This window comes from Vombatus ursinus, unplaced genomic scaffold (genome assembly GCF_900497805.2).
Source record: "Vombatus ursinus unplaced genomic scaffold, bare-nosed wombat genome assembly UNPS02014772.1, whole genome shotgun sequence".
In the NCBI taxonomy this organism is placed as follows: domain Eukaryota; kingdom Metazoa; phylum Chordata; class Mammalia; order Diprotodontia; family Vombatidae; genus Vombatus; species Vombatus ursinus.
Window position 1 is genome coordinate 3,761,987 of NW_020954550.1, and position 16,548 is coordinate 3,778,534.

General features: G+C 42.5%; 1 protein-coding gene across 1 annotated transcript in view; it reads right to left on the reverse strand.

Annotated features, from left to right (window-relative positions):
- Nucleotides 1-417: 417 nt before the first annotated feature.
- Nucleotides 418-16,548, reverse strand: part of LHFPL2 (LHFPL tetraspan subfamily member 2) — a 40,306-nt gene continuing 24,175 nt past the window's right edge. Inside the window, exon 2 of the mRNA XM_027863478.1 lies at nt 418-6,542. Within this exon, the coding sequence (XP_027719279.1) occupies nt 6,286-6,542 (257 nt within the window). The 3' untranslated portion in view covers nt 418-6,285. The remainder of the gene's footprint in view (nt 6,543-16,548) is intronic.

Genomic DNA, 16,548 nt, shown 5'->3' on the forward strand with positions numbered 1-16,548 from the left:
CACACACACACACACACACACACACACACACACACACACACACACACCCAAAAAAACCAACAGGTCAGAAATGGAGTTGGAGACTTTCCCATTGTCCCTCAAAACAAAAACAAAAACAAAAATGCTTTTGTATTCAGTACTGCAGCTTGACTTTCTGGATTAATCCTCTACCTACATTTTCTGTTTTTCCTCCCTCCATGACCGTTAATTTTGAGACTCTTCTCAACAGTTGTTTTATATCCTTATCTTTAAATAAAGATATGTAGCATTACCTATAAATAGAAGTTTTAGTCCACTTGGAAACTTTTTTTTCCTATCAAAAGCCCCATGAGATTAGCATAGAGTCTATGTACAATAATTCCTTGATCAGGAAGCTGTCCACAGCAGTCAAATCAATATAATCAGACACATTCAGAATAGGTTTATAAAGTCTAGTTTAATTCAGATCTTTTGGGGGTGGGAAAGAAAGTAAATACATGTGCACAGGAACCTAGGCAATGCTAGAAAAACAACATGTTAGTTGAGAACACAAGAGGAGTACCACAAATGATCACTGGCTCAAACTAAGTCCATCAGCACAGTTTAATTTCTATTTGGCTCAAGTGGCTGCCGCATACCATAAGGGCACTGAAGTTCTCCCTCAACATCCCCCCCCCCCCTCGCATGATGCCTCAGGCCAATGGGTAGTTTCACCACAATTTCCAAAGAAAACAGTTTTGACTTCCATCCCTTTGGCCTTACAGAGTCATCACTCCTAAATATAAATGTGTAACTACAGGAGTAGGATTTTTACAAAATTCTGCTCACTGTTATTACACGGAAATGCCTGTACTAAAAAGCAAGACTGGTGTGGCTAAGGCGAGATGTGTGAAAATAGCCTCAAAGCAGTGGTCCCACATTGATGATAAGTGTAGAAAAAAAAAGCATATTCAGATAGAAGCTCCTCAGTGATTATATATATATATATATATATAATATATATTTGCTACCAGAGATTAGCCTGACATAAAAGCAGTTTGGCAGCTTCACATTTCAAATTAAAGACTAGCAAAAAAAATTGGGCCTGGGTCCTCAGGCTTAACTTTCCAAAAAAAAAAAAAAAGTCTAGTGATTTTGTCGATTGAGATTAAACTCCCCCCAACAATCAGTTTCTTCTCCTTTTCTCTCTCTGGTTTATATAGCACATTAGGATTGCCATAGGTTTATGAGGCCAAAGCCCACCTTTTTAGCTCTCCTTTGCTTTGAACAGGATGATTCCCCCCTCCCCCCAACCCTTTTCCAACTCTTCTCCAGTTTTCAAAAACAAAACATACGCCTTTGTTATTGCACATCTCTCACAGACTTGTGGATATATATACATGTATGTGTATATATATGTGCATACATATACATATATACATACACATATATATCTTTTAAATATGTTACACTTCAAAAGAAGGACTATGGCACTTTACTGAGTACATGTTTAACAAAAGATTATCAAACCACAGATTGAAAATGATTAAAAATATCTCCCCACCCCAAGTCAATATGTTACATTGTTGAGTTAACACACAGGTTTAAAGAATCCACAGAACCACTGGCAAACATTTCAGGAGCCTCATAGTTCACTCAGCATCATCGGGACACCTTACAGATTTGCCTGAAATGGAGACTTAGGCAAAATAAATAGGACTCTTCTGGTGCAATAGTCTAAGTACATGACATTTTCCATGACATTATGAGATGGTCATCTGAAATGGATTAGGAATATTGCCACTAATCTTTTTTTTCCCTTTTTTATACCTGCTAGAAAAATGGAAGAGCTGAGAAATGAACAGCTAACTTCCGCATTTCTTCCCTGCATAGTCTTCATCTTGAGTGGTTTTTAAAGAGCTATTCAGAATAACCCGAGTCCAGACCAAGACAATTTTCAGGAAGTTTTGGTGGAAAGAGATGCCTGGTGGTGGGTGGGTGCATGCTGGTTTATTTGCTCTTTCAGTCTCGTTGAGCTGTCAAGGTCTAATGTCATCTTTGCTGCCCTTTACCCACCAAGTAGATTTCCATACCCTGTTATGTGGTCAGTTTCAGTATGTGGGATGTTTTTTAGTGGTTTCATTTTCTTGGTACTTTGTAAGAAAATTCTGCAAGGTCCAACTAATAGAATGAAAATAAGTTGTTTTTTTGTTTTTTGGGTTTTTTTTTGGCTCTGGACACAAATGTTTACATCTTTACTTGTCATTGATGGGAAGAGAGTAACTGTAGAGATAGCAGCATTCTTACAGCCAAGACAACAGCCACACAGATGAAGGTGATGATAATGATGATGTAAAGAGAAGGGACTTTTTGGTTCTTGAAGTTATTTAAGCCCATAGAAATTAGCTGGACTTCAAAAAGGAGATTGAGATTGTCTTGAGGGTTGAAATGAAGGAGAAAAAAAATGGCCATTGGAACATTTTGTTGATAAATCAAGAAAAGACCTTTGCCTAATGAATAAAAATGTAATACTTTGCCCTAAAAGCGATAACTGAACAAACAATGAAGCTGGGTTATGTGCCTACATAGAAACTTTACGGTCAGAGCCTTAATACAGGATTGAACCCCAATCCAGAATACCTGAAGTCTTTTTTAACCCTTGGATTATATGTGATAACAGATGCAGTTGAAGATTCTAAGCTGTTAGTGTAGACAACAAAAATGAGACAGAGAATTCACTCTTCAAAAAAAAAGAGCTGAATCACCAAGTTTAACACCCACCTCTTCCTTTTCATCTGAGTCACAGGATTTACGATCTACTTACTGTGGACTTGGGTCAAAGTGGGAACTAGTGGTTAGAATGGAAGACCTGAATAGTCTTTCTTTCTCAGCTTCGGAGCCGACTTTCATCCTTTAGCTCATGGTGGTTCCTGGAGTTAGGTCAGGCTAACTTGCAGTCAAGCTTTAGCTGCTCCTGGCATTATGGCAGGTGTGTGCACTTCTAATCGATTGCAATCACCAGGTGAAAGGCAAGAGCCCAGTAGTGATAATGCAGCTTTTGAAGTGGGCTGCTGGAGAAAATCTTAGAAAGCCCAAATTTGGGAGCACTTCTAAAGGTGCAAAAGATTTAAATCTCCCAGGTGGTTGGCTCAATCCTCGGGCCCTCAGCTGAGTGTGGAAACTTACTGAACATAGGCTGGAAGAAGAAGAGCGGGTGAGTTAGATGAGTTACAGGAAATAGGGTGAAACCTTCACCGAACTCATTCCCACCTGATATTAGAATTATTTAGGATGAAACCTGTGAATTTATCCTATTTACTGTGAGGCCTCACAGATTAGATAGAGGTTCTAAAGCTAGAGGCTCAGTGTTTTAGCAGCTTACTCCTAGAACAAAATGTGGAAGCAGCCTCCCCCCCCCACAAAAAGACTCTTTTTATATCACCTTTTTAATTATTCTTGTACTTTACTCCAATGATCTTTGTGTTGCCATCTTTTCAGGTGATTAGAACATAATTCCATTTTGTAATTTTGGATATTCATTTGATCTATTGTTTGAGGTGATCATCATTTTTAACTTGATTCATTATATGCTGAGCCTCCTCCCTGCCCCAACTTCTAATCAATTATTTTGGGAGCTCTTAATTAGAATCATAGATCTAGAGCTGGAAAAGACCTTAGAAAACATCTACTCTAATCCTCCCAATTTGCAGATGAGAAAACTGATGTCCACCATAAGTTGGGTATGATTTGTCCAAGGTCACAAAGGTAGCTTGACTCAAGAGCCAATGCTCTTATTATTATCCACAGCCTTCTGGTGAAGATCATCTCCACAACTAGAAATATTCAGACCATCATGGCGCCTGTACTCAAAGGATTTTGTGCCTGATAGAAGGGAAAGGCCTTATGAGCAAGAACAGTTTTCCTTTTCGACTTTGTGCGTGGCGCACAATAGCAGCTTAATGCTTAGTAAATTGAATTGATACAACATGCCAGAACTTCAGGAATCAAGGGTCACCTTCACATCATGAAGAGGAACTGCAGCAGGAATACCCGTCCCCCAAGAAGATCATGAATTTTCCTAAGGATTCTGATACAAGAGATCCAAAGAAAAACATATGAATTGGGTTTACTGAGCAGAATGGAAAAAATTCTGCTAAGCAAACTATTAGGGCTATAGTTGTTTCCAGCCAAGTCAATGCTCAAAGCCGAAAGGTTGTTGCAAGAAAGCAAAAATAAGGACACGTCTCTAAAGGGCTCTTTGAAGGTTTCCTTGGGATTTGGCAGTCAATTTGATTTCACTGACATATATTTTTAGATACTTTCTGAAACATTAGAAGAAGTAACAGCATCAACTAATTTCACAGAAATCCTTTCTTTCCCCCTAAATTATGGATGTCCAGATTTGGCCAATTCATGAACATGAAGGAACATAAATGAAGACTTCATGCCTGTAAACCAGGGACTGTAGTTTCGAGAGGAGTATGATGAATATGGTTTAAAAATTAAAGTTCAGAATCAATCAAAACGATAAAGCTGTGAACACAGGTGTGCTTTCTGGTCCCCAAGGCACTTTCCAAGGTTGGCAGAACTTCTCCACAGACAGGAAGGAGTCTTCCTGAGTTTGTCCACTTGCCCTGCACATGCAGGGCCGGTCCATGGGTGTCTTCAGATCCACTGACTCTTGAAAGCTACAATTCCGGGGAAGCATTCCTTCATTACAGTCATTTCATCTTCTTTAAGACTGTCCTCTGGAATAGTTGCTATGCCTAGAAAAACTAAAGTCACATGACCAGCTGTCTTTTTTTGGTTTGGTTTTGTTTTGTTAAAAAAAATGTCAGTTGTGGTAACTGTATTACTGGTGTTGCTGCTAGATTTGGAGATACAGCTGACGGCAACGTGGTGAACACACAGTGGGAAAATGTCTCCCCACAAATGCCGAGAATTTGGCAAGGCTCCTTAGTTAAGCATTTGCATGGGCCACAGCTGGCCCTGGGACATCGGTCTCTGGAATGAGGAAAGGGAATGAGCTTCCCTTTGGCAGTTGAATGAAGCCAAGCCCTAACACCATGAGAAAAACACAAGATCTGCATTTGAACTGGAAACTGGGACAGCCTGTTGGCCCCACCAGGCTAGCCTGTTTGACTATGTTCAGGAAAGAAAAGCATTTATCTCTAATTTTAGAGGTAGCTACCACCTAAGCCCTACTCTGACACTTCTAGACGTGGAGGTGACCCTGCCTTCTTTCTCCAAAATCAAGCCGTGGCAGCTCCTACAAAGCTGGAAAGGCTTCAAGTGAAGGCCTAGTGACAGACTTTGTGTTTGTTGGCCAAGGACCAGCCTAGCTAGGTCCAGAAGGGCACCTGACCAAAAGTCTGGACACTGAAGCCTGGGGGAGGGGATCTTATTTTGGCTATGGACACTCACTAATACGACAGCCTAAAGTGTAAAGAGGTGTTAGTGTCCATGGGACGAAGGAAACCAGAGCCTTCAAAGTGTTCAAAAGATCAAAGATGGTAAAACTTCATTACCACTGGATTGTAAGACTTTCATCTTCCCCCAGTTTCTACAATCCCAGACTGACTTTTGGCCCATCTAACCCAAGAAGGTACCTCATCTCCAGCTTACAAAGGGCTGCAACACCAAGGTCAATATCGCCTTCAGTTTCTTTGCACGGTACCGAGGAAGGTATGTGCCTTGACCCAATAACAGTATCCTGCTTCCCCTTTAACATCCATGTTTTCTCCCCTGCAGGGATTGAGTGTAGTTTCATCTTCATCCAGCAAAGTATTCTGTAACAGGCAGTTAGCTGTATTTGGAGTCATTTTAGACAGCAGTCTCCCCTCACCCCCCCAGCTCATTCTGATGGATGTTTGTTGTACAAGGGTCCTAAACTTATGGTAGAAGACACTCTCAAAACACAGAGAAAAGACCCCTTTTGACACCCCCAACTTTGTTTCCTGTCTCATCCTGTCCAGAATAAAGATTGCTGGCTTTATTACTTAACTCAGAATCCTTCAGGGGCTCTGGGGAAGATGCAATCTGACAATGACAGCATTTGTCAGCTATTTAACACGGTTTGTATGCTATTTACATGCTTCTAAACTCCCTCCCCCACCTTGCCCCATTGGCGGCTTGTGTCCAGCTTCTCTGAGATGCACTGTCTTTTCCTGTTGGTTCCTCAGAGACCTGGGAGAATGAAGGATGGCTTCAGTAGAAACAGGCCCCTGACGGCACACAGGTGGTCACAATCAGTGAAAACAGGAAGGCGGATCCTTTTCCAAAGTTAATTAGGGAAGAACAGGCTCGGATCTCTCTTTCTTTCTCAAATTAAAGGAGGCAGATCAGGTTTTTCCCTTCTTCAATTTCTTCTTGTACTTTGTCACTGGACGTGGCAATCTCGGCTTGTGCTGAGAAAACGGCACAGATGAATGTCAGGACAGTACCACCAATGGCCGTGTAGAAGGCCCAGCCTAAGGAGCATTCTCCTAGTTTATAGGCAGAAGCATAATGTCCACAGTAGTTTATTGCCTTCTGGGAACCCCAACCAGCAGGGTAGAGTATCAAGCCTAGGATAAGGAACAGACCTACAGGAAGAAAAAAAACACAAACCAAGAATCAGACTAGGTGCAGACAAGGCAACAGAAAGTTCATCAGAGCTGTAGAAACGTTCCTATTCCAGTGTTCCTAACAATGATGGGGCCTGCTCTGGACAGCCACAGAGCAGCCTTACAGCTTATGGTGTCCTTTCTGCAGCGGACAGCTAGAGACTTAGACTTTAACAGGTTGTTAGTTTTGAGCAGCCCCCGGAGACCAGAGTGGCATGGCCTAGATCGGTTCCCTTCCATTAGGACTGGAACATTGCTTGGCTACACCATCACCTCTCTATTGGCAGAGGGCGGAACCCAGGCCTACTGTTGGCAGGCTCCCCTTTCAGAAAACACACTAACAGAGAGGATGGAAATTGAAAAGATTCTCTTGGGGACCTAAATAGTTTCCTTATAATTTCAGGGCACCCATGGAGATCAGTTTACCAGCTTGCAGCACAGCACTGCTAATTACCCAAACAAGACAGAAAGGCATAATGGCTCCCATTTCTGTGGCACAGTGTGGTACAATGCAGAAGGCACTGGACTTGGAGTCATGAAGTCCTAGGTTCAGAATTTGTTTTGGACATTTGCCTTATATCTTAGGGGGATCATAAACTTATTCATTCATTCACTAAACATTTATTAAGCGCCTACTGTATGTCAGACACTGTACTAAGCGCTGGGGGGATACAAAAGAGGCAAAAGACAGTCCCTGCCCTCAAGGAGCTTACAATCTAGTGAAGGAGACAACATGCAAAGCAAGCTATATATAATATAAATAATTAACAGAGGGAAGGCACCAGAATTAAGAAGGCACTGGAGAAGGCTTCCTGTAGGAGGTGGAATTTTAGGTGGATTTAAAGAGAGCCAGGGAGGCCAGTAGTCAGAGACTTTACTGTTTTTAGACCTGGCAGAGATCTTAGAGGCTACTGAATCCAACTAATTTTCCAGCTTAGGCAACTGAAGCACAGAAAGATAAGTGACTTGCCCAAGGTCACACAGCTAGTAATGATCCAAGGGAGGATTTGAATTCAGGTCTTTCTGACTTCAAGTCTAGCACTCTCCACCATGCCACCCACTTACTGGCTGTGGGACTCTGGTTACATTAACTGTGGGACATTAACCTCTTTGACTGTCAGTCTTCTTATTTGTAAAATGAAGGGGCTGGACTACAAGGCCTGTAAAGTCCCGTCCAGGTGGAAATTGATGAGCTCAGGTTTACAAAGGATTGTGTTCACAATAACCAACCCTGTGAGGCTGGTAGTGCAGTTAACCCCAATTTATGGATGATGAAAGTGAGGTTCAGTAAGCTGAAGTAACTAGATTCTAGTCCCCTGCCTCTTTTTTTTTTTTTTTGCTTTTTTTTTGGTGAGGCAATTGGGGTTAAATGACTTTCCCAGGGTCACACAGTTAGTAGGTGTCAAGTGTCTGAGGCCACATTTGAACTCAGGTCCTTCTGATTCCAAGGCCATAGCTCTAGCCACTGCACCACTAGCTGCCCGTCCAGTCCCCTGCCTCAAATCGATAACACGCTGCTTCTCTAGGGACATTTGTTAACGACTACAAGCCAGTTTTCAGACAGCTTTCTGCCTCCTCTGCTTACACAATAAAAAACAAATTGCAGACTTCGTGTTGTACTTCCTCTCTGGCTGCCTATATTGAACAGAGCATAAAGTATGGCTTCATGTGATGAAGAGAGAAACTCTTGTTTTCATCCTGCTGATCCTGCCAGCCATGACAGCAGAATCAACCCTCTTCTCTCCTAGTCATCACTTTGACTGTTCATTGTACAAACCAAATCAGCTGAGGAGTGGTGTTTCTTTTTCCCTGATGGGTTCAAAGATACAGAACAAGTCCCAACTATCAACTGAGAAACATTTTTTTAGATGGGGGAAGGGAAGGAAATAAACATTTATATAGCCCCACTACGTGCCAGGCACTATGTTAAGCACTTTAAAAAAACAATTATTTTATTTTTAATTTATAGAACAAGCATTTTTATAACATAGTATAATAAAAAAGATGATTGCACATGAAACTGAAAATCTCTTATGTACAACTTGCTATTCCTTTAACATATATAATGAAGTTATTGTATAAATTTTTTCCCTTTTTTCTTCCCTTCTCACCCTAGAGATGGTTACCATTAGACACAAATAGGCATATATATATATATATATATATATATTTACACACATACATTCATATATAAAATTATTCAACACACACTTCTATCTATCAGTTCTTTCTCTGAATGCAGATAGTGTCTTTTTTTTTTTTTGGTTAGGCAATGAGGTGACTTGCCCAGGGTCACACAGATAGTAAGTGTTATGTGTCTGAGGCCAGATTTGAACTCAGGTCCTCCTGACTGTAGGTCCAGTGTTCTATCCACTGCACCACCTAGCTGCCCCATGATAGTGTCTTTCGTCATATGTCCTTTATAGTTAATTTGGGTATCAAAGTGACTTATTCACTCAAAGTTGTTTTTAAAACAATAATTGTGGTTCTGTATATAACATTCTCTTGGTTCTGATCATTTTGCTCTTCATTATTTCACGCAAGTCTTTCCGTGTTTTTCTAAGATCATTGAATGCATCATTTCTTGTAGTTAAGCACTTTTTACAAACATCTTGGATCGTCACAACAACCTTGTGAAATAGGAGCTATTATTATCCTCATTTCATAATTGAGAAAGCTGGAGCAAACAGAGGTTAAGTGATGTCCAGGGTCACACAGCTAGTAAATGTCTGAGGCAAGGTTTGAATTCAGATCTTCTGGATTCAGGGCTGCCCCCCCCCCCCTTTTTAAAAATAAAATCAAGATCTGCTAATGTGAAACAGAATGCAGTCCACCATCTCTTTCTAACAAAACCCTCACCTTAGGGTGCCTATATTAAATTTTTGCCTCATAGAAAGTAAATTTGGTCAAGGTCAGAATGGAAGGGAATTGATCTAATCCAGGGATGGGGAACCTAGGGCCTCGAGGCCACAGGTCTCAGGGCCACAGGTTCCCCACCCCTGAATGAAGATGGACTTATTTGGGCATATTATGCCCTTGCAAAGAGTTTTCCCTTGGCAAGGGGGCATGAGTTTAATCTTAAGGATCATTCTTTCTATGTTTTCTCTCAAAGCCCAGGGATGGTTCTGGTCCTTCTGGCAGGTAAAGACAAAATAAGGCCTTTCCTCCTACAAGCTCCACCTGGAGTGTTCTTATTTCCCCTTTCAGGTCTCTAATCTATAACTTAATGTCCTGGAGTTAGAAGCAAGCTCCTGGAAGAAGAATCCTGATCTCATCTTATTTCTGCTCCTATGTCTTTGTCAATTTTCCCACCAGGACTGAAACGCTCTTGATCCATTCAGCACACAGGGATCTGCACTGTTTACCACACAGAGAAACCTGAATGCAAAGCTTTCAAAGGCAGCTCCTGCTTAGAGGAGGACTTACCTGAATTCATACTTGATGCTAGGGCCCCAGCCCAGACCTCAGCTTTCCACTAATATTAGCTAGCATTTATGTAGTACTTTAGAGGCAGCTAAGTGGCACAGTGGAGAGAGTGCTAGGCCTGGAGTCAGGAAGACTTGAGTTCAAATCCAGTCTGACACTTGCACTAGCTGTGCGACCCTGGGTGTATCACTTAACCTCAGTTTCTTCATCTGTAAAAGGGATAATTACAGCACCTACCTCCCAAGGTTGTTGTGAGGATAAAATGAGATCATATTTGTGAAGCGCCTGGTACATAGTAGGTGCTATACAAATGTTTGCTATTATTATTACTTAAAGGTTTCTATATGTTAACTTGGTTGATCCTCCCACCAACTCTGAAGTAGGAACTATTATTAGCCTCACGTTGTGGGTAAGGAACTGAAACAGAGAGGTGTGACTTGCCCAGGGTCTTGTAGCTAAATAAGTGTCTGCATCAGCATTTGAACTCAGGCCTTCCTAACTCCAAGTCCAACACTCTATCCATTGTGCCACTAGGATGCCTTGAGTTTGCAGAGACTGCTTGCTGCCTCCCTAGCTCCTTGGGTACTCTGGCGAGTTCATCTCACAGCAGCATCATGCATCCCAGCCAAGGGAGTAGAAGTGGGTGTCACTGAGTCCATCTGCCCTAACTACCCTATGCTTCCATATCAAAGAAAGGCAGCATGGGACAAAGGGAAAAGACTGGGCTCCCTCAACTCAAGAACCTGGGCTCTAATCCCACCTAGGTTGCCTAATATCTGTCTATTACCTGACTCGCACAAGTCAGCCTCCATAGGCTTCTTCATCTGTGAAACGAGAGGGTTAGACCAGATGGCATCTGAGGTCCCTTCTGTCCACAGCTCTGATCCTTTGATTACATCTGAAGTCAGAAGACTTGGATTTGAACACCAGTTCTCTTGGCTTCATGTGTGATAAGACGTTTCATCTCTTTGAGGTTCAGTTTTTACATCTGTGACATGAGACAGGGGCAGCTGGGTGGTGCAGTGGATAGAATACCAGGCTTGGAGTCAGGAAGACGCATCTTCTTGCATTCAAATCTGGCCTCAGACACTGACTAGCTGTGTAACCCTGGGCAAGTCACTTCACCCTGTTTGCCTCAGTTTCCCCATATGTCAAATGAGCTGGAGAAGAAAATGGCAAAACACTCCAGTATTTTTGCAAAGAAAACCCCAAATGGGGTCATGAAGAGTTGGACACAACTGAAAGGACTGAACAATGACAACAACAAGACAGCTGGATTGGTTGATCTCCAATGTTTCTTTCAGTTCTATAAAAGATGTCCCCTACAATTCCTTGGATAGATAGACCCATAGGACTTTCTAGGTTACTCCAACTGACCAAAAGACTAGAGCCTAGGGCTGTCACATGTCCAATCACACATTACACCACCCCAAAAGGGCCTGGGATAAAAAGAACCGATTGTGTCCAATTTCCCCTTAGAATGGAGCCACATGAGTAATAAGCTGGTAGAAAAAGTGGACTCAGAAAATGGGTAAGGACAGTAGAGATGAGCAGAGGAGGCATGAAAATGTGAGACATCTGGCAGAGAAAGGACTGGTGTTACAGCACCTGGCTATAAGACTGCTGGAAATGAAAGACTGTGAATTTCTGTACAATTCCTAAGGTTCACCTTGGGAAACCCAATGGTTGTTATTCATCTCGATCTTAGTCCAGCATTCTTCTCTGCCAGTCGCCATGGGTTTCTGAAAGACTTTCCTCTTCTTACCCAAAGGATCAGGAAGGTCCTGGTTTGGTCCAGGAACAAGGCCCGGCAGAAGGCCAAAGCATCTCTCTGAATTGCACAGGATTCTGGGGTATGTCCCCAAAGTCAAGTCAAAGGACAGAGCCCACCAGAGAAGTGCTCGTGTGTAAAATAAAATCCATCCCTAGAGTAGGCGGAGGCCAGACTGCAGACCATCAAAATGATGGAACATGGCAAAGTCTCATTAAACATTAATTCGTTAGACAGTTCTTCAGAAACTGAGTGGCCGGACATCTGAACAAACCAGTTGTGTTCTCTTTTAATGTTTACACACAAGCATATTACCAAACGGCCTCTGCCCTCCCTACACAGATTATGGGATCTTAAAATCCAGCTTCTGCATTTTACAGATAAGGGAACTATGTCCTAGAGAACTCAAATGATTTGTCCATGGACACATCAGACTCATTACTCCCTGGTTTTATGTTAAAGGCTTTGAAAAGCTGCTTGACTGATTTGGGAAAAAAAGGATGTCTTTATGGGGAAGGTTGCATAAGCTGACTTTGGATGTTATTTCAAAAAAGTGGAAATTGGGGGAACAGAGACTTTCTTTGTTGTTGTTATTCAGTCCTGTCCGACTCTTTGTGACCTTATTTGGAGTTTTCTTGGAAAAGATTCTGGAGTGGTTTGCCATTTCCTTCTCCAGCTCATTTTACAGATGAGGAAACTGAGGCAAACAGGGGTAAGTGACTTGCCAGGGTTACACAGCTAGTAAGTGTCTGAGGCCACAGTTGAACTCATGAAGATGATTCCAAGTAGAGCTCACTACCCACTGAGCCACCTCGATGCCCCATAGGGCTTTCTAGGGTTATCTCAATTGGCTAAAAGACTAGAAACATAGGGCTCTCACATGCCCAATCACACATTCCACATCCCTAGGAAGGAAATTCTGGGTCTAGGGAACAATGTGAGCAAAGGCACAGACATAGGAAACTGAGGAAAAATTTCATAGAATAGGAATAATCCAGTTTGTCTGCAGTATTGTCTGCAGTACATGAAGGGAGTCAGTTTTGAGTTTAGGCTGGAAATATGCCATTTAAATGCACGTGGAAGAACAAATAACCCTTTCTAGGAACAAAATTAGTACCTCAGTTCCTCAGCTGGCCAGGTCTAATATTTTACCCAATGCCCTCAAGCTCTGCCAGAATCTTTGATCAGCCCACGCAAAGAACATTTGTGCTCACTAAGAAATAGCATCAATTTTCAGCTCCAGGCACAGCATGCATCTGGTGGGGGGGCTGAAGTTGGCATTTAGGCAGAATGGTACTCTACCAAGGCCATATGCCTTTCCCTAGGGATGCTCCCTTGCCTCAGGGCACCATGTGCCTATAGTTGGAGCCGGCTGTTATATGAGGAGAGGAAACAGGCCTTGTGGCTTTCTCTGAGCTCCAGGCATTCTGGGGAACGCTCTTCAAGCTAGGAATCTACACACGGCCCTGCTGTGAATCCCCGACCTTGCACCGGCCCCAGTCCAGGTTAAGGTTGGTGCTTCTTCCTTGACTTGGCTGCCTTCAGAAAGACTAAACACTGTGATGTCTTTAAGTGTGAATTGTGGCTTTGATTAAATATTAATTCAGCACTTAATTTGCCTCACATGGTTTAAACAAGCCCAGCAGACAAGATAGATGTGTTCTAATGTTTGTCAGGAGCATAGGCATTGTGCTACAATCTCTGGGCCTGTGCCAGACTCAGGAGGGTGGCAGGAGGTACAATTACTCGGCCCTATTTCAAGGGCAATGTCAACTCAGCTCTTTTCTCTCAGGGTCGGAGCCTGGCTGCCTGTCTGATGACTGCTAAGTCCTGAATATGAGTTGGGCCGATAAGGATTCTTCCACCTTACTCCCGCACCAAGAGCTCTTTACTGCCAGCTAAGGTGTCTTCTACTCTGATGGCATGTACAGGGCAGTGCCAACATCCCAGGATATGCTGCCCAGGCTGTCTCCATTCTACTTACAACGGAGGCAGAGCTTATGGTGGTGTGGTTGTTGTTCAGTCATTTCAGTAGTGCCTGACTCTTCATGACCCCATTCAGGGTTTTCTTGACAAAGATACTGGTGTGATTTGCCATTTCCTTCTCCAGCTCATTTTACAGATGAGGAAGCTGAGGTAAACAGGATTAAATGACTTACCCAGGGTTAAACAGCTAATATGTATCTAAGGCCACATTTGAACTCAGGTCTTCCTGACTCCAGCCCCTGAGCTCCACCCACTGTTGACCTCAATGCATGATAAAGAAAGGCAGATTTCTCTTATCTTATGGTTTGGTACCTACAAGCCTATTTAAAGCCTTATCCTAGATTTTTATAAGCCCAAAGAGTGTGCACATGAGGGTGAAAACAAAGCTAAACTAAAAACCAAGCAAGGGAACATCTGCAGTTCTGATTGGAAAGCCAAGAGCAAAAGTACCCTGGGCAAGCAGCCTGTGCAAAAAGCCAGAGCACCTTGTCTGGAGGCCTGCAGAGGCTGGGCTGTTTTGGTGGCAGGAAGCTGCCTCCCATTTCACTAGTGACCACTGTCCACTCTATTCTTGGCTGGGAAACTTGAACAGTTCTTGTTTCTAGGAACGGTAGAGTGCTGGCATGGCCTGGGATGGGTTATGCCTTTATGGTCCTTGGCCGGAGTTGTCAGCCAGAGGGATGCTAAGGGGTCAAGAAGAGCTGGACGGGGCTATGGTCCAGTGCAAGGCCCTCATTTTGTAGAGGAGGAAACCGATGCTCACAGAAGCACCTGACCCCCCCCTTCCTTGAGGGCATGGACTGTCCTTTGCCTTTCTTTGTATTCCTAGGGCTTAGCACTGGTGCCTGGCAGGAAGTAGACACCTACCAAATGTTTGCTGACTGAATGACCAAGGTCACACATAAGTAAATAGTAGATCCAAATGAAGAAAACACCAAATTTCTGACCAGGAAAGCAAACAAAATATTAACCTCCAGCTGAGTTCAGAGCATTTCAAGGAAACAATTTGCACCTTCCCGTTGGAATATTTGGCTTTGCCTTCTAGCTAAGTGTTTTCCTTCCTTTCCCAAGGCAGGCAAGGCTTTACAGAAAAGTTCAGTGACTCAGGTAACCTTCTCAGCAGGGAAACTGGTATGTGGGTGATTCAGAAACAGCCCTGATTTTCACTGAAATAAATGCCTGTAGTTTCCAGTAGGCAGGACTCACATGTATTTTTCATTCTTTCTTTTTCTTTTTTAAATTTTCTTTTTAATTTATGGAATAAAACAAGCATTTCCATAACACTACAATAAAAAAGATGATTGCACATGAAATTGCAAATCTACTATGCACAACTTGCTATTCCTTTCAAATATACAACAAAATTATCATGTAAATGTCTTTTTTTTCCCTTCCTCTCCCCCTCACTCCCAGAGATGGCTACCATTAGATATAAATTGGTATGTATGTGTAAAAATATTCTATACATACTACTATTTATCTGTTCTTTCTCTGGATGCAAATAGCATCTTTCTTCATATGTCCTTTATAGTTAATTTGGGTATTTATAATAGCCAAAATAACTCATTTGCTCAAAGTCTTTCCTAAAACAATACTGCTATTACTGTATACAGTGTTCTTTTGGTTCTGCTCGTTTCACTCTTGATTATTTCATACAAGTCCTTCCATGTTTTTCTAAAGATCATTGAACTCATCTTTTCTTTCTTTCTTTTTCTTTTTTTTTTTCTGGCAAGACAATCAGGTTTAAGTGACTTGCCTAGGGTCACATAGCTACCAGATTTGAACTCAGGTCCTCTTGATTCCAGGGCCAGTGCTCTACCCACTGTACCACCTAGTTGCCTCTAGAAATTTTCTTTTTTTGGCGAGGCAATTCAGGCTAAGTGACTTGCCCAGGGTCACACAGCTAGTAAGTGTCAAGTGCCTGAGGCTGGATTTAAAATCAGGACCAAGTGACTCCAGGGCAGGTGCTCTATCAACTGCTCCACCCAGCTGCCACAGAACTCATCATTTCTTATAGCACAGTAGTATTCTATCACAATCATATACCACAACTTGTTCAGCCATTCCCCAATGGATGGGCATCCCCTCAATTTCCAGTTCTTTGCCACCACAAAGAGAGCTGCTATAAACATTTTAGAACATATAGGTTCTTTTCCTTTTCCCTAATTATCTTTGAGAAGATAATTTGCTCTTCCCCTCCAGCTTTGTGCTTGGAATCTCCAGATTTGGTGAGCAATTCCTGCCATCCAAACACTATATTTTTAATGTATGTTCCAGATGGTAAATATATTGTGCTAGGTCCTCAGGCAGGCATAAGATGATTGAGGCATGTCTCCTGCTCTCCTGGAGACACATGAGTGGGCCAAACTAGAAAGTCCCGGGTTTAAGGGGTCAAGAGAAAGGTTCTAGTGTTATCTTTGCCGATGAGTGAAGCAGTAGAGAGGGAGAAGAGAAGAGAAGAGGGCCCAGGACAGAACCCTGAGGGACACCTATGGTTAGAGGTCTTCATCTGGATGAGGATCTAGCAAAGGAGACAGAGAAGGAGCAGTCAGGGAGGAAGGAGGAGAACCAGGAGAGAGTGTGTCTCAAAAACCTAGAGAGAAGAGAATATCGAGAAGAGGAGGATTAAGTGTCAAAGGCTGCAGAGAGGTCAAGAAGGATGAGGATTGAGAAAAGGCCATTGGATTTGGTAAATGAAAGATCGTTAGTAACTTTGCAAAGAGCAGTTACATTGGATTGATGAGGTTGGAAGACAGGTTGTAAGGGGTTAAGAAGAAAGTGAGAGGCTAGAAAGTGGAGGCA